Source organism: Meriones unguiculatus, chromosome 3 (assembly GCF_030254825.1).
Source record: "Meriones unguiculatus strain TT.TT164.6M chromosome 3, Bangor_MerUng_6.1, whole genome shotgun sequence".
In the NCBI taxonomy this organism is placed as follows: Eukaryota; Metazoa; Chordata; class Mammalia; order Rodentia; family Muridae; genus Meriones; species Meriones unguiculatus.
In genome coordinates, this window is record NC_083351.1 from 174304552 (window position 1) to 174323498 (window position 18947).

General features: G+C 41.9%; 1 protein-coding gene across 3 annotated transcripts in view; it reads left to right on the forward strand.

The window, feature by feature from the left end:
- The window catches only part of Arhgap24 (Rho GTPase activating protein 24), a 633576-nt gene that overhangs the window by 276035 nt on the left and 338594 nt on the right, over positions 1-18947 (forward strand). For all 3 annotated transcript variants that reach the window (XM_060381036.1, XM_060381037.1, XM_060381035.1), the window contains exon 2: positions 13004-13200. In XM_060381036.1, coding sequence (XP_060237019.1) covers positions 13024-13200 — 177 coding nt within the window. In that variant the 5' untranslated portion in view covers positions 13004-13023. The remainder of the gene's footprint in view (positions 1-13003; positions 13201-18947) is intronic.

The following is an 18947-nucleotide window of genomic DNA, read 5'->3' on the forward strand; positions in this document are numbered from 1 at the left end:
AGCAGAGTGGAGCCACAATCTGTTTTGCATAGACCCCTCTCTGCCACTTCCTCATTCTGCTTACCTCCACATACTTTCATTTTGTAGAAGTCATCAGGGATGATGAATGCTCTCGGCCTACATGTTATTCTTCCAGTGTCTTTGTCCATTAAAGAAAAAAGACTCTGGGTGACATGCATAAGTTACCTGAGCCTTTTATAAGGCCAGGATGTCCCAGTTTCTACAGAGCTCAGGGCCACTGAGTAACCAGGTACAGGTCTGTCCCTGCTGCAAAGTGATTGAGCACAGTCAGAACAGGGCATGTGGGATGACACAGCATCGCCTAAGGAGAGGCTCTGGGCATTCCAAATACATATCACCAAGGTGCCTACTCCATTTTTAATGCATGGGACTATTTTTTCTTTTAAACGAATGATAATTGAATATATCTCATTATATTAAAGCCAACTTGCCATTTGACCTATCTAAAGTATGGCATAAATTAATGATTTTGAAGTATTAGAATGTGTTCAAAGTATGAGAATAATTAGATCTCATTAAATATTGTGATTTGACAAATCGCGGTCCATTCTGACAGGAATAATCTTGAGAGAGTAGATTAGCAGTAGGTAATTTTTTTTCTCTCTCTCTACTTTGACATCTTTTCCCTAGCTTGTTCAAACTCTAATGAAAAAGTTGTCTTGTCAGTACTTCAGCATGATAAACCACTGTGCAAGTAATTGAGGTTCAGTGATTAGGTCTAGATTTATATACTTAGGGAGCCTAATAATTTTCCTGGCCTTATAGAGCGAGCCCAGTGGTGTTCAGCCCACAGGATTAATTGACAAAGAGGAAGCAGCCCTTATTGGAAATCATTAAGCACCCCAGGCTTTTATGTGAAAGGGAAGCCTGGAAGTTGACTAGTGACTGTCTCAGTGAGGGTGACCACTTGTCTGCTCTTTGAAGCATGGTTGAATAGAAAGAAGGCTAGCCCCACAGAGAGGCTTGGAATGGTAGTGTAATTGACAGGGTTTGATTTTCCCAGGTTGGAGTCTCTAAAGGAACCTAATATTAAAGGAGTGCTTTATGAAAGCTTTTATGTAAGCTTAAAAATATACCCATGGGGGAGCAAGGTTGGGAGGACTCTATAAACATTAGGCACAAAGGTTGCTTCTTTTGTGAGAGAAGACCCAGAGAGATGGTCCAAGCAGGGCTTGGCATCTTTCTGAGAATCCCAGGGATGTCAGCTCTCCCTCTCTCTTACATGCAGATTTTTAGTTTGTCTCTGTTGCTTTCATCTTTGGTAGCACAGTCCATCATATCTTAGCTTTAGAATGTGGAAACCTGGATAATGATAATGCTTTTCAAAGCAAAAGTTCACTGTAGACAGGGATGTAGGAGAATACAGGAACTTCTAAGTTGACATGTTTATAAAATCAAGTTTTTGATGCTACTTGAAGAGTCTAGTCATATTGATTATATTAATGTTATATATTAACATAAAACAAATATTCAACTTATATTTTTTCCCTTGCTTTGAGTCTCCCCCCCCCCCCACTTTTTGTAACTATAAGATCAAGTGCTACTTGTCATATTTTGGCTTTCATAAAACTATTCCTTCTTCCTGGTATAAAGAAGCCAACTTCCTCTCTCTTTTTCCATTCAGAGAACACCTCAGTTCTCTGAATGTTTGGTCAGTTCTCAGTGTTTGGTCCTAGTCAACGGATAGTTTCAGTTCCTTGTTTGTTCACAGGCTTAGATTAGAATCCCCTCTCCTTTCCATGGGTGATTGATTAACTGTTAGTGCTTCAGTTTCTGTACTGAGAGGATGTCTAGGGCTGCCCTCAGGTGATAGGTAATGCCTGTCGGGAGCTGGAGGCACTACCAGACACCCACCTGCATCTGTCCACACTTTCCCATCTTCACCATCAGGAAGGCCATCCAAATCTCTTCACGAGAAAGCATGCTCTCTTCACAAATATCAAATAGACAACACGAAATATACAGTATTAGATATATAGCAAACAAAATGGGAACAAAAAGAGGTGATGTCTTTATAGTTTCCATATGATTAAGTCATTTTTAATTTTTATAAAAGTAATCACATAAATAATTCGGATAACAACATAAGATGGAGGTTGAGGTTTATGATGTATTCAAATATTTACATATATTTTTATAATTGTCCTTTCTCTGACACTTAAACAATTTAATTTCAAATAATCAGGCAATGGGGTCTTTTTTGTTTCCTTGGGAAGGGAGCTGCAGATTTAGAAAGCTGTTACCCTAGAGTCCTCTGTACACCCCATTGACACCCAGTTTAGACTTCTCGTCCTTAACTGAAGTTCTTTATTCCACTTCCCTTGGTTTCTTCGCAGATGTTTTCAGGGACTGTTTACAGCTAACAGTGATTACAGGAGAGAGCATTCAGCAAAAACATAGTAATTTACTTTTCCCAATAATGTCTGAAATCCGGTGTCTCATTAAATGACTGCATTTGAACGAGGTTCAGATGGGAAAATCTGGCATGGGGTCCTTGCATGAGCATCTAGCAATGTCAGATGGTTTAGGATTCTTGAACAGTGCTCTTGGTCATTGTTTATTTACATATTTTTAAACTTTATTTTATGTGTATGGATGTTTTGCCTGTATGTATGTCTGTGTACCACATGCATGCCTGGTTCCCACGGTGGCCAGAAAGAGGGCTTCAAACCTCCTGGAGCTGGAGTTACAGGTGGGAGTGAACCACCACACGGGTGCTGTGAATCAAACCCTGGTCCTCTGCAAGAGCAGCAAGTGCTCTTAACTGTTGAGCCATCTCTTTAGCCTCTCTCAGAATTCCTGAAACTATGGGGTCAATTGCAGTATACAATAGGGATTGGCTTATTCTTTCATTCTTTGTTAATTTACCACTTATTTATTTAATCTTCGAGTGTTTACTGAATGACAGTTGCTGTAGTGGGTCCCAGAGTACTCAGTCCATGAACATGTGCCCACCAGTGGTACAGGCTTTGTCTAGAGTGATATGGTCACACATGAGGAGAGCTTTAAATCAGGGTGATACGTCTGCCCCAGAGATGCTCGCAGACAGACTGGAAACAAAGAAATTGGCCTCAAAGCAGCGAGGAAAGCAAGTGTGAAAACACAAGGACCATGCAGTTATTGTAATATATAAGATCTCTTTCTGACGACAAGTCCAAGCTCGTGAAATCCATCTCAGTGCTGAAAAAACCTCTATTAGATGCTTTTCAGTTTAGGCCCCAAGTACTTACTCTTTGATTTGTTCATCACCCAAAGAAATGATGTAGTGGAGTGTGGGGTCAGAAAGGGAAATATTTCACTCTGTAGTTTTCTTTAGTTAGAATGTTATCATCTTCTTATTGAAACATGCTTGTAAATCTAAGTCTTACATCTTTTCTTGTTCACTTTTCTGGGTAAATGAGCATATTTGCAAAGCCTTCTCAGCATCCAAACTCTTGTGTTAATTGATCTCAAGCCACGTGATCCATTTTCATCCTTGTCTAGTTTCATACTTTTTGGCAGTTTGGGGTCTCAGGAGGTGTTCATGCTTTACCACAGAGCTATCTATCTGAGAGCTGCTTCCCGCCCCCTCTGCTGCACACACTGCATAGCAACACAGGGTGCTAACATGCGAGAGGGGACACGGATGAACATGAGAGACAAAGACAAAACAAGGGAAAGCAAAATAAGGCAGTATGATGGCTATGGTGGGGAATGCAGGACAGGAGCAAGACACGCAAGTGGATCCTCTGAGAAAGTTGCCAATTGAATGGAGACTCAGATGGGAAGAGTTGGCCAGCCATTCAAAGCCACCAGGGCAGGATTCTGGGAAAGGTATGTGGGATCATACAGGACCTTCTGGGCCAGGCCAGATATTTTGGATTTAACTCTGAGTAGAAATGAGCACTTATTGGCACAGCATAAGCCTTACAATATCATGATCTGTTTTCTAAAAGAAAATCCTACTGTCGTGCATTGAGTGTATAATATCATTGCAGGAAGAATGAATTCAGGGAGAAAATAGAAGTCAGCATACTAATTTAGGAAGAGGCCTGAGAGGTCTCCAGTTGTACTGGGTCTTGTGTTGTACTGGGTCTTGTGTAGAACTTGAAGGTCTTGCTGTATCTCCATGTAAGTACCTTTATATGAAGATGAGTGTGTTTCTGTTTGTGTGTGTAAAAGGAGGTGAAGGGAGGGGATTCTGTTTAGAGTTTAAATACACACAGGCACATTACACTAAGTACATGGAGATACAGCAGCTCACCTTTTGTGTCTTGAAAGACAGGAAGCTGAGAGCTTCATTGGCCTGAGCTTCTCTCATAATAAAAACTTGCTATTTCTGAAATTATCCAGGCAGAGCTACATTAGCTTCTTCTGAAGTTGACAAGGAACCTCAGTGACCCGAATCCCTCCCTCGAGGACCTGCTTGAAGGGACCCACCACCTCCCTGAACTGCCACACAGAGCTAAGTTTCCAGCACACTCAAACCAGGGTGCAGGAAGCGGGGCTCAGGAGGCAGGGTAGAGAAGGGGAATGGAGTTAAGGATAAGCCAGCTTTCATCTGAGGCAGTGGGGAAGCTCTGGTGTGCTGATTATGCACAGGGTGGGCCTGATAGTCATGGCTCCCCTGTGAGAATCCGCACACCTCCCACGCTGATCTCCTCAGAAGAACCTGTCCACTCCTCCTCCCCTGAAGACGCAACCTTCCCTCTTTGCTCACACGTAGGCCAGCTAAATGCAAGGAAGCCGACTTGTTGCTCCCTCACAGTTAGCCACTGGCTAAAGTTTTCATGTAGATTAGACTGGGGAGAACGTTCTAGAAGATTCCTTTAGTGAAGGCCATGCTCTGGGGGAAGGAAGTGGTGAAAAGTAGTGACCATCCGACCAACATTTGGGGGTTTGGGGGAAGGGGGTACACTTGCAGATATCTAGATCTGCACAATACCACAGACGTGGTGGTTTAAATCATGGTTCCACCCTCAGAGTTCTAGAGACTTCAAGGTCTCCCTCGTTAGGATTCTGCCCAGGTAGGTTTCTTTCTGAAGCCTCTTTGCTGGTGGGCAGTGGTTACCTTCCATGTGTATCCATAAACCTGCTTTGCATAAACGCAGAGAAGAGTAAAGAAGCTCTCTGCTGTATCTTGCTAGGGGTAATAAATCCCCCAGAGCAGAGTTTGCTCAGGAGACCTCATGGAATTCCATGAAGCCTCATCTCTGCTGTTCCGCTGGAGGTTAGGTCTTCAACATACAAAGCAGGGAGGGGCTGGATAAATCTTTGGTCCATGACTCATAAGAGAATTCTACATGGAGCACCAGTTTCTGTTACCATGCACATCTTTTAGGCAGGATGAATTTTGAGTAGAAGTTTTTGTAGGTACATTGGTGTTCCTCTCCCTCTGCTAGGAGACTAGTCTAGTTAGAGGGTGTCCTCTTCAGTCTCTATGGCCTCTGCTGCTAGGAGTCTCTGCTTGAGTCCCCCTCATATCCTCCCAGGAGCCTACCCTGACTTAGGTCTCCAGCTTGTCACAGAGATGCCCCCACCCTCAGTTTCTCTTTTCTCTACAGGCCTTCAGTTCTCTCACCCTTGCTCTCCCCAGGTCTGATCTCTACCCTCTTATCTCTCTGTGTTTCCTCTCCTACCTTGTTCCCTCTCTTCACCCATTACTTCTGTCTATTCTATTTCCCCTTCTGAGGGAGATTTAAGCATCCTCCCTTGGATCCTCATTACTTATCTTCTCAGGGTCTGTGCATTGTTGTATGTTTATCCTATACTTTATAGCTAATATCCACTTCTAAGTGAGTACATACCATGCATGTTTTTCTGAATAGGATTATTTCAGGTAACCTAGGTGATCTTTACTAGTTCCATCCATTTGCCTGCAAATTTCATGATATTCTTGTTTTTAATAGCTGAGCGGTATTCCACTGTGTAAATGTACCACAGTTTCGTTATCTATTCTTTGGTTGAGGGACATATAGGTTGTTTCCAGTTTCTGGCCATTATAAATAAAGCTGCTATGAACAGCTTTGAGCAAGTGTCCTTGTTGTGTGGTAGAGCATCTTTTGGGTATATACCCAGGAATGGTAAAGCTGGGTCTTGAGGTAGAGCTATTCCCAGTTTTCTGAGAAAGCACCTGATTAATTTCCAAAGCGATTGTATAAGTTTGCATTCCCACCAGCAGTGGAGGAGTATTCATTCCCCTTTCTCCACAGCCTTTCCAGCATGTGTTGTCATTTGAGTTTTTGATCTTGTGACAGGTGTAAGATAGAATCTCAGGGTCGTTTTGATTTGCATTTCCCTGGTGGCTAAGGAGTTGAACATTTCTTTTAAGTGCTTCTCAGCCATTCGAGATTTCCTCTGTTGAAAGTTCTCTGTTTAGCTCTGTGCCCCATTTTTTTTATAATTGGGTTGTTTTGTTTGTTGATGTTTCATTTCTTCAGTTCTTTATATATTTAGGATATCAGGCCTTTGTCAGATGCAGGATTGGTGAAGATTTTTTTTTCCCAATCTGTAAACTGTCATTTCATTCTATTGACAGTGCCCTTGGCCTTACAAAAGTTTTTCAGTTTCAGCAGGTTCCATTGATTAATTGTTGCTCTTAGGGCCTGAGCTGTGGGTGTTATGTTCAGGAAATTGTCTCTTGTGCCAACTGCAAGGCTCTTCCCCACTTGCTCTTCTAACAGATTTAGTGTATCTGGTGTTATGCTGAGGTTTTTTGATCCACTTGGACTTGAGTTTTATGCAGGGTGATAGTACGGATATATTTGCATTTTTATACATGTAGACATCCAATTAGATCAGCGCCATTTGTTGAAGATGCTGTCTTTTTTTTTTTCCATTGTATGGTTTTCGCTCCTTTGTCAAAAATCAAGTGTCCATGTTCTTTGTTCCATTAAAAAGCCATATCTACAGACATCTGTGTATATGTTCTCCAGTGGCATGACTCTGAGCATTAAGCAAAACACCAAGAGATATGTTGCCTTTAAGTGAGTTTATTCTTTAGGGAAAAGACCCAGATTTTTATGCCTTTCAACCACCATACATCTGAATATGTATACACTTTGCTCATGTGTGTCCACGGATGCATGTTTGCACCATGTCAGCAACTTCTAAATTTTTGTGTGTTTTTATAATGTGAACTGTACAGATAGGCTATGAGTTGGATGGTGGAAATCTAATCAATAAGATATTCGTGACATGTTCGACAAAGTAGCATGTTATCAACACCAACAAAACAAAGTGATTTTTCTTTCTGTTGTTTTTTAGAAAATGAGAGCAGAATTCAGTTAAATAGTGGACATTTGTGATCTCCTGCTGTATGCAGTGGAACATCCTCCTATAAAGAAGTTTAGTTCTCATGCCTTCTCTCTCTCTGAAAATAGGGACTATTGGCTGTGACCGAAGTTACTCTGGAAAGCCCCCTCCCGAAAAACCTTGCAAAATACAGGGTTTTGCCAACATTGCCAACTTTTAACTCTCTTCCCCAGAATATAACAGAGACTGTCTGACCCACAGTAACCATTTGTTTGTGCTGAGGGTCTGTGAGGCACAGGATCACCGGCATTCAGATTCTTGAGATCCTGGTTTCACCATTTGTTGCCTATCTCATGACAACAGCCCGGCCACACCCCAGAGGCTGCAGAACCTCCAGTCCACACAGCTGCAGCCCTCGTGTGCCATCGAGCAGAGAGCAGGCATCCCCGTGTGATTGCTTGTCCTCCTCGAGAAGTCTCTTTCCCCTTCTCCTCTACTTCCTCTCCTTCCTTGCCTCTTGCTTCATATGTTTTCCCGGACACGTGTAGCTGAATCTTTGCAGCTAAGTTGGGCTATGTCACAACTCTGTGGCGTCTGGCATCCTATTAATATGCAATTTTGTAAATGTATCCTCTGTTGGAATGAAGCCACCAACGCTGCATGTGTGCTCCGTGAGTCTGGAGTATTCTGTTAGGAGAATGAGTTCCCTTCTGATCATACTGCTCGACCCTGTGATCCTAGTTCCTCGGCTTGCAAAATATCACTACATTAGTAGATGCAAAACCATCTGCCCCTGAGCAACAATCGACAGTTACACACAGCAACTAAACGATGGAGCGTCCTCCGTCACAACGTATCAAAGCCTCCATCACCAGAGTCACAGTCGCCATCATCAGAGCTTTTCCCGAGAGTCATGAAAACGCCAGGTTAATTTTTCAGGTTAATTTGTCTTTCAGGTAACCTAGGAAATCTTTACTAGTTCCATCCATTTGCCTGCAAATTTCATGATATTCTTGTTTTTAATAGTCCAGGATCCCCATGTATTTACACTGTTGTATGACTTACTGTCCTTGTGATGCTGCTCAGTGGGGAAGTTGGTGATCCTGTTCCTTGACTCATGCCCTGCTCAGCTGCAATATCCTGACCGTGAGGGAAAGACTCTGCCCAGCGGACATCCAGTTGTGCTCTGGGAATGGGAACTTAGAAACCACATGTGCCTGATGCTAAACCAGGAGCAGTGCCTGTATTTACTACCGGGGCTAGAAACGGAAACTTTCAGGGTTATGATTTATTTGAGGTTTGTTGCTGCTGCTGTTGTTTTGTTTTGTTTTTTAAAGGGTATTCAAGGTTATTCAAGTGTTATTATTGCGACTGCATGCTAACTGAACTCTAACTTGTCAAAGGAAAACAAAACAAAACAAAAAACAGACCCAAATTCCTAAAGTACGCAACTGCCACTAAGGCGTTAAGTACCCGGATAAAGAACCTCCACGACCCTCATACAGATTCTGCTCTGGTTGCTACAGTGTGCTGCTTAGATTTTTGTCAATTTGACACAAGCTAGAGAGAGCCATGTGGGAAGAGACAATGCCTCCATCAGGCTGGTCTACAGATAAGCCTGTGGGACCTTTTCTTGATGGGTGACAGATATGGGGGTCGGGGGTCTAGCTCACTGTGGGAAGTGCTGCTACTGGGCAGGACTCTTGTCTTGTCCAGTAAAGCAGGCTGAGCAAGCCAGCAAGCAGCATTCCTCCACAGCCTTTTCTTCAGTTCTTGCCTCCAAGGTTCTTTCTTGAGTCCCTGACCTGACTTCCTTCAGTAACCGACTGTGATGAGGACATGGAGGATAACCCAACATACAAGTTGCTTCTGATCAGTGTTTCTTTTCTTTTCTTTTCTTTTCTTTTCTTTTCTTTTCTTTTCTTTTCTTGAACACATACCACCTTCCTTCCCTCCATTCAGTAGATAAGAGCTGAGTACCCAGTACGAACTGTAAAAGGCACTGATATGCTGTGATCAACAGAACCATGACCTTGACATCATAAAGCTCTTGACCTCTTTGGGAGTCAGGGTGTGACAGACCATGGAAAAAAACCAAACAAACAACATTCCCATAAGCAAAACAAACAGAAATCCATTAAGATAACTAGCAATTCAGGGAACTGTTGGAAAGATGGGTGAAGGGTCAGAATTGGGTAACGGAGAATATGAAGAGCTGAACTAATTCATGGGGTGATTCCAGGCAGCCACTAGAGGAGGTAGATTTCAGACTGAGATTCAGGTGAAAGGCTGTGCAAAGAGCCAGAGGCGGGACAGCCTGAAGAGAGGTCAACATAAGTCAAGACTGCAGGCATGAAAGGAGCCTGGGCGTTTCCAAAGAACCTGCTGTGGTTATTGTGTGTGTATTGGGGTGAGACTGGAGGAGGTGTCTGGGGCTCAGGCTCCAGAGCTTAGTAGGTGCCTGGTAATTTCAGAGCCTGGGGAGCATGAGGAGACTGGATTTTGAAATACATAGAATGCAAAGTTAATAAAAGTTGTAACTATAGAGGTCTTATCCAATGTGAACGTTTGAAAGCTCTCAGGAGCTGCTTTTGGAAGAACAAAGTTTGATGAGCATGTGTCCATGTTGATTTGCAGTAGAAGCAAGCATGACCAGCCACAGGAGAACTGCCCTCTCAGCAGTGGTGACGGAAACCCAGTAGACAAGTTTGAAGGATGTGGGGAATTCTTCTCCTTTGAGTATGCACATATTTGATGTTTGGGGTCAAGGGAGGACTGAGTATCAATAATCAATGTTGGTACCGATTTTCCTATCAGTATATCATATAGTATGGTCAGCTTTGAAAACATCAGGTTTTGAGGAGAGCTAATGTCACTGTGAGGTGCCCAACATAAGACCCTAATGCAGCATCGGTCACCTCAGCAAACACTGGCTGTCCTTCAGCCTTAGTGGGTAGAAGTGGCACAGGTGTGGGGGAACGCTGGAGACCTGACACCCTACAGTTATGGAGTTGAGGCAATGAGCGATTTCAGAGTACTGGAATCCCACAGTCAGAAATGATCATGCCCTTCCTCTTTATTTTAGAGAAGGGGTTGACTCTGTTTCTCCAGATGTCTCTCCTTGGCTATTTGCAGGACTTGAGTTTGTGCTTTGTTTTGCTTTTCTTCCACACAGCAACAGGCATGGCATTCTTTCCCCCTAGGTGTATAATAAATCATTTTCATTTGTTTTAAGAATGTAATTAGCCTTGCTGAGATGATGTATTATGAAGTCATGAAACTAGCTGTGGTTTTTCTAGGAGTTTGGTGGGCAACGCTTCCCCTGGCTTTAGTCAAACTTACAAGCAACAGATGCAAGAAAGGCCATAAAACATGTTCTAAAACACACGCGTGCGCGCACGCGCACACACACACACACACACACACACACACACACACACTTTCCACTAAGGCAGAAAGAGTAGAAACAGAGGAAATTAGTTGCTGTGTGTTTTTATATTATTGATGGTAGCTTGCTAATTACATTGGAAGTCTTTAGAGACAGTCTTTTCTTAAGTTAAGAAAATACATAAAATTGAGAGAGTAAGGATAAAAAGGGGCCATAAAGAAAGATTTTGTTTGGCTGTAATTTATTCTAGGTGTGTGTGTGTGTGTGTGTGTATGTGCACGTGTGTGTGTGTGGTGTGTTGGAATGTTTATTTTATGGTCGTATTTAACTTTACAAGTTGTTTGATCAAAGAATAAATAAATGATGAAAAAAATTGTATATGTTGGAACAGTTTAAATACCAGGAGACAAAAAAAGTATTATTTAGAGTGGTCTAAATATATATATATATATATATGTGTGTGTGTGTGTGTGTGTGTGTATACATGCACTGTATATACACACATATATGCAATATATTATTGCATATATATATTGTTCACGTGGAATGCAGGTCTACACTTCTTTTTACTAGGTCAAATGCTGTGGATGAAAGGGGTTGAAAGTTACTGCCCTCCAGGCAATAACAAATTTACAGCAAACAAACAGCAGGCATGATCCATCTGCAAACAGAAGTACACACAGGGAGAGAATGTGCCTGAATCAGCTGTCTCTACCATGGGCACGCCCATGGAGGGGAAGGCTTCAGTATGCTCCACAGAGAGGAAAAGGTAGCAAGGGCAGAACTTCAGCATAGAAAGGGTACCTGTCAATACTGAATGAGTTTGAGAATATGCCAGTGACCCAAGTGAAGTCTAACACAGCTTAAAGGAACGCTTGAAGGAAGGATTGAGAATATCAGATGGTTGAAATGACAAAAATAAAAAGATTAGAACCCAAGTCCAGGTTCATTGCTGCAAACTAAGTTTGAGAATTGCACTGAAAGAGCTCAAGGAGCCCAGCCAAGAGAGGGGTAGAACAGGGTTGGGGGAGTTGGATCCCTTACTACAGGGGAAGAGACACAAATGAACAAAGCTAGCAAAAACACGGTGAAATACTTTGTGATTGGGACCCTGGACACAACACATGGTTTAGAAGTTAGTAATGAAAGTTAAGGTCAGGTACAAATCAGAATTATTAAAACAAAGGCAGACATGAAAATGCCTTAGTAAGAATAGTCTGTGTTTCATGTTAATTCTGTGTTTGGGTCCTCATGCAAAGACCAGGGATGAGTGAATCCTCCCTACTTCCTAAATGAATGCTTAGAGATAAACACTACCAAGAAACACTGGAGGAAGCCTTTGAGAAAGAATAAAACAATCTCTTAATTCTTAACCATGTTTTCTGGGCTCTAGTTCCATGTGTAAACCCTTGCTCCCAAAAGCCCACTTCCTGCCCACATCCTGTCCATGACCTGCCCATTTTCTGCCCACCTCATACCCACTTCCTGCTCACCTCCTGTCCACTACCTGCCCACTTCTGCCTATTTCCTGCTCACCTTCTGCCTACTTCCTGCCCACCCTCCTCCCACCTCATGCGTACTTCCTGCCCACCTCATGCCTATCCTTGTGTTTCTACAACAGCAGTCTGGCTTCCTGAAAGTGTGCTGATTCTCCATCCCTGTGGCTCATTTTCTTGCTTCCTGTAAAGTAAATACTCTTGGGCTCCTTTTGCATGCAGCCTGAAATGGTGCTTAATGTGTCCTGGATTTTAACTAGTCCCTTATTCCTGAGCCTGTGGGGAAAGGGGAATCCAACTAGCCATCAAAGCTTTTTGTTGTTGTTTGTTTTGGTTTCTTGTTTTCTCCTAAACTTTCTCAGCTGCACAGATTCCAGGCAGAGAAAACCCTCCCGCAGAAACTCTGGAGGAAGCAGGGAAAAACATCTTAAGAGTTTTACATGTGCAAACCAAACGTCTTCCATTGAAGTTTTAAAAATAGTCCCTTAAGCTTTAACATGTGTGGGAATAGTGCTTGCTCAGGTAACCACAGGCCAGGCCTGCACACACAGGCCCTCAGTGCTGCAGAGCAGGCACACAAGCCTGTATGCTGAAAGCTCAGGTTTTATTGCTTGTTCCTCTAGAACTTCCCATTCTGTAGCTCTACTCAGGAAGAAAGGGTTCTCAGCCCCTTGCTGTGAAGCTCTCTTGAGGCAGGCAAGTACACAGTGCCCTCTCCCTTTGAGCAAACCATTGGCAGGTCTGTGATCAGCTTCTGGAGATCCAGTCAGTAAACTGATACACGTTTTATCATCTCTCTTTCTCTCCTTAAGAATAGTGGTGACAGAACAACTTATTCCTTTTCCCTTTCTTTGTTTCTAAACAGGCAAATCCATCAGCTTGAAAATGGAGGAAAACAATGACTCCACGGAAAGCTACCAGGGCCAAGGGCGGCAGAACGCCACCAAGTGTGGGTGGCTGAGGAAGCAAGGCGGCTTCGTCAAGACCTGGCATACCCGCTGGTTTGTGCTCAAGGGGGATCAGCTTTACTATTTCAAAGATGAAGAAGAAACCAAGCCCTTGGTGAGTAGGGACGAAATCCTTGCAGGCTTGAGAGATCCGCTCAGCTTGTGGACACTGAGGGGGTCTCAGTCTTCCTGCTCCATCTTTTCACAGGCGTCTACTCTGCTTCTTTTCCAGGGTTTGCTTAGACTTAGACATTATGGACTAGCTGATTGAGACTCAGAGGCAAATTATAGTTGTCTAATGTTAATTTCAAGTTTTACTAAAGGGACAGAATGTCTGAATTCCTCAGGCAAATTTACTTCATGGGAAAATATTAGTGGGCTTCTACAAGGAGACAGAGCTCATAGCCAAGGCACCTTTTCTTCAGAATAAGTTGGAAATCTATATTTTGAGGGAAACTGCATACACAGCCATACTCCTTTGGGGACAGTTTCTGTGTTTCTCTGTGTTTCCTTAGTGGCCATTTATTTCCTTAAGTTCTTAGCCACAAGTTTCAAGACTGTAACAAAAGAAGGAGAAGTGCTTGAGTTTTCTTAGCTGTGGTCATTGCTTACCAACAGAAGAGAGAAGCAGAGAGAGGAGTCATTCCCTTGCCTTTTCTTCATCTACATCTAGGGAGTATAGAAATGAGAGAAGAAATAGCTGAGATAGGGTTGTATAAACATTCCCAATAGCATGTTCTTAAAGCTGCTTCCTCTCATGTTGAAAGGTCAAGGTCTTAATTAGGAATTTGAGTCAGAACTCAGCTTCAATACTTTAAGTTCATGAAGCATGATAATTTCACAGGATTCTCATTCCTGGAATTCAATTACATAAAAACACTTTAAGTTTGTACTGTAAACCCCAGTCATTTATTTGAGACTGCTACTAGATTTTGAGTATTTGCCAGAGTTAAGGATTTAAATCACTGTCTTATGGAATACTTACTGTTTATACAGCTATATTTATCTATCTACATATGCACACACATGTATCCATACCTATTGGTACTGCTTGTATCACACGGATTTAAGGATGGTCACTTGAGACTGGACAACCTGTATGGAAACTCATCCCTGGAAAAACGGATTTTCCCTTGCTCAGGTGGTGAGCACCTGTAGCTCTTCATCTGGGAGTGGGACCCGATGGAGGTCCCCCACATCCACACTGTCACATCAGCTGGTGTTGCCATGATGTGGGGGATAACCATATCTGGTGTCAGATAACCATATTTTTGAGATTTTTATGGATACGGTTTCCAGAAGAAAAGGTCATGTATTTGGGAGGAGGGGCCAGGGTGAAACAGATGCAGTGCTCATGTGTGAGTTTCCCTCCCCCCACATTAAAAATCACATTATCAATAAAAATTTATTATCTATATTATGTATGTATGCATGTATGTATGTATGTATCCTTTATTCTTCTCTTATACATCATATCCCAACTGCAGTTTCCCTATCCTTCCCTCTCTTCCAGATGTACTTCCCCTCTATTTCTCTTCAAATAAGAGCAGGCCCCCTCAGGAATATGATCTGAACACAGCATAACATATTACAATAAGACTAGGCTGGACAAGGCAACCCAGTAGGAGGAAAAGGGTCCCAAGAGCAGGCAAAAGATTTAGAGGCAACCCCCCTCCTTGCACGGTAAAGAGTCCCACAAGAACACCTAGCTACACAGCCATAACACGTATGCAGAAGACCTAGCACAGCTCTATGCAGGGTCTCTGATTGTTGATCCCTTTGAGCCCTGCTTAGTTGATTATTCTCTTAGTGTCCTTGATCCCTCTGACTCCTGAAATCCTTCCCCCACCTTCTCTTCTGCAGGGTTCCTTTGTTTGGACATGGGTCTTTGCATCTGCTCTGAATAAATGCTGGCCTCTCTAATAACAACTGGGCTAGGCACCAGTCTATGAGTATTTATATTATTTATTATCTCATGAAATACTTAAAATAACAGCATGATATTTATATATTTTCCTATGATTATTACTATTAGTCCTATTTTTTTTTAACATGAAGAAGACAAGGTTTAAGATGCAGCTTGCCCTAAGTAAAGTGAAAATGTCTCCATGATCTAATCTAGCTGTGTACAGGTTCTGGTAGCCTGGGTTAGATACCTCTGAGCCAAAGGATAAGAGTGCTTCATACTGGTGACACGATAGTGGGGTACATTTTCAGATCTGTCATTTGACTTGCACTGGAAAACCAGTGCCAAATGTGGGGATCATAATACCAGATGAATAAACTGTGGCTATGCTGTGCTTTTTCTTATGTCATTCTTCAGGGCTCCTTCTTGTTGCCTAGCTTGTTTTATACCGTGTAGTGTTCATATTAAGACATTGTCTTGAATATAGAGTCATTTCCCCCCAAATTTTCGGGAGAGTTACATTAATATGTAAACAGTAGAGTGTGGAGGAGCCAGCATGGAAACCCTCATAGGGAGGATCATGTTGAATTTAACTGAAATATGGGAGAGAGACAATGTTTGAGTTCATGGTTGCTTATCTGACATAACATTGGCTGTTCTAGGTAGCCAGAAGGGGTTCAAATGAAGTGACTTCTTATGGAATTTTCCATGAGGGCTCTAAGTCAGTAGGAGAGCAAGCAGAGAACACACTAGTATATGAGTGGAGAACTTGAAGTAGACTGAACAAAGGTTGGGATTTCCTACGACACTGTGTCTTTCCTTAATGAGGGTAACTTCAGTATACCAAGCATGAGGCTATTGTTTCTCTAACTTGTGAATTATAGATGTTAGAGAAAGTGAACTTAAACCCTAGTTTGAGAAATTCTTCGCTAAAGTGATCAAAGAAGATATTGTCATGTCACCTGTGCTATACTCCTGTATGCCATTATTCACATATTCAGTAGTTCAGTTACTTTTATTTAAAATATTGGAAATATAATTAAGATAATATAAAAATGTTTCTAGTTAATTCCTATGAAAACCCACCTTAAATTAAAATTACTTTAGTTTGTAATACCTCTAAGAAAATATTGTTCTGTTACTAATAATAGATTCAGTATCCAAGTGGGTTCCATTGTAATAGGAACAGGGACTGTCTCTGACATGAACTGATTGGCCTGCTCTTTAATTACCTCTCCCTGAGGGGGAAGCAGCATTACCAGGCCACAGAAGAAGACAATGCAGCCACTCCTGATGAGACCTAATTGACTAGGATCAGAAGGAAGGAAAAGAAGTCCTCCTCTATCAGTGGACTTGGGGAGGGGCATGCATGCAGAGGGTGGAGGAAGGAAGGGATTGGGAGGGAGGAGGGAGAGAACCACAGGGGGGATACAAAGTGAATAAAGTGTAATTAATAAAGAAAAAAAAGAACAGAAAAAAGGGGTCAAAGAAAGGAATTTATAGACTTATAACTTAAATTAATAAAATAGGGCTAATATGTTCTAAAGCAGTGCCAATTCTTTCACAAGTCAAACATCCTCTATCCACTATACTCTATAAAAATGTTAAAAAAATTTTCTTATAACTTTACTTGTTGAGGACTTGAAATTAATAAAGCAATTAGGTAATGGGAAATATGACACTGTAGTTTTAAATTTCAAACATTTAGACTAATGTTTAAACATTAAACACGTAAAAATCCAGCCATTTCTAAGCCAGAGAGTTATCACTAACTTATATATCTATTCAGAGGATATTTTAGCCTATGAATGGATTAATTCCTTTCTTTGCAGAACATTGTTTTGTTGAAAATTTTATATATAAGAAGCATATTGGAATCATTTCCCTTCCCCTGACTCCTTACAACTTTTCCTTGTACCACCACCTCCTCAAATTCATGGCTTCTTATTTAATAATTATCATTATGTGTACACACACATACAGGTAAACTCATAAATACCACCTGCTGAGTCCAGTTAGTGTTGCTCATATGTATATGTGCTCAGTTCTGCCCTCTTGGGACAGGATAACCTATCAGGGACTTATTCCTGGGAAAGACTGATCATACCTCTCCCAGCAGTAATTAATTGCCTGTAGTTTTTCATCTACACTTGGAACCTTGTAAAGATTTCCTCGTTCGCACTAGAATGTCAATTGGCATTTCAGTTTTTCAGATCTTGTTTAGAGTTTAAGGGTACACTTCCTTGTCACACATAGTAGTCTCTCTTTCCTAGTAGATACCCTAATCCTCTGACTCATCCTTCCTACTCCTTCTGTGATATCCCCTTAGTTATGGAGGTAGGATTTGAGTTGTACATGAATCAACTGGAGTTGAACACCCTATGGCCATTTGTTCTCTGTATTTTGACTAGTTGTATCTTTCCTGTCAAGTTTCTTTCATAAGGGGTGAGGGCTACATTTAACTGAGGGCAAACAGTAAGTGTTTAGAGCGCACTAAGAAATTATATGGATTCAGGGAAGCGGCAGGAGGAGGTTCTCTGGGGTCTTGGCCTTACCAGCTATGGGTGCTGGTCTAGCGTGTTAGCTGTGATTTCCCTCCTTGAGCTGACCTTAAGTCCAATATGGCAAATGTTGGTTACAACCAGGAAGTAAGTGCCACTATTGTACTTTTCAGACTATCTTGTTCTTCTGGTCCCTGTTGTGGTTCATAGGTGTTACAGCTGGGTAAGACTATTTGTCGCTTTTCTTCCTTGTTATCTTGCATAGTGGGGCCAGGCCTATTCTCTTCCATACTATTATCCCAACTCATAATTATAAGTCTGTTTAAAAAATGAAGGGTAAATGACATTAAAAACATCTTTTGGAGATCTACAATAAGGTTTTGCTTTAAAAAAATAAATGAACCCATGGCCTTATGCCTGATAGGCAAGTGTTCTACCACAGAACTAAATGCCCAGTTCACTCAACTTTCTTGATACCCACCTTCCTCCTCTTTCTCTTCCTCCTCCTTTCTCTCTCTCTTTCTCTCTCTCACACACATTTGCACATACACATGACACATGCACACACACAATACTCACACATTCAGGCACAAACACAAACATACGCATACACATACACACATGCTTATATACACACATACAGACACACACTTGCACACATATACAGATACTTACACATACACACATAAACACATACACACACACACACACACACACACTTGAAATGGAGTTTCCTTAGTTGCCTAGATTGGCTTTGAATTCACCCCAGAGCTCAGGTAGGCCTTGATCTTGTAATCTTTCTGCCTCAGCTTCCTAAGTAGCTGGGATTACAGACTTGTGTCTCCAGGACCAATTTACAATAGGTTTTAAAGGCACATTTCACACTAAAACAATAGCAGTTTTGTGCTTGTAAGTGTGGAAAGAGGGCAAGAATGATAGATGGGGTCATGGTGAAAAGGGATCTGTGTTTTAGGCCAAGTCTGGATTTCCTTGTGATTAGTGGGAAGCAATTTCCAGACACACCACACACCACTCTCTTGGAGAGGAATCACGAGAGCCATTTCTTAATATGTTGAAAGTTAGTGATATAACTTTCTCAGTTAGGGTTTTCTTCCATCTGTTTCTTGAACTTTCATCTCTCTAAGAACTTGATGTGTATCTGAATTAGTACATCACATAATTGATTACATGGATTTAGCATCATTTTTCCTACTCTTCTTCAGATTGCGCTCGGCTTCCCAGATACTCAGCCACCTGTCCGGGTTGGAGGACCTGAGATGGCTCAGCACCGCTTCTGTGTTTCCTCATGAGAGTAGTTTCCTTGTTATAATAGTTTCCTTGTTGAAGGTGAACTTGCCTCAGGTTCACCATTTTCTAAGGGTGATTGACAGCAGCCTTACAGCTCCAACCAAGGCTCTCCCATGGTGAGTTAGAAGCTTGCCTCGAAAGAAATAA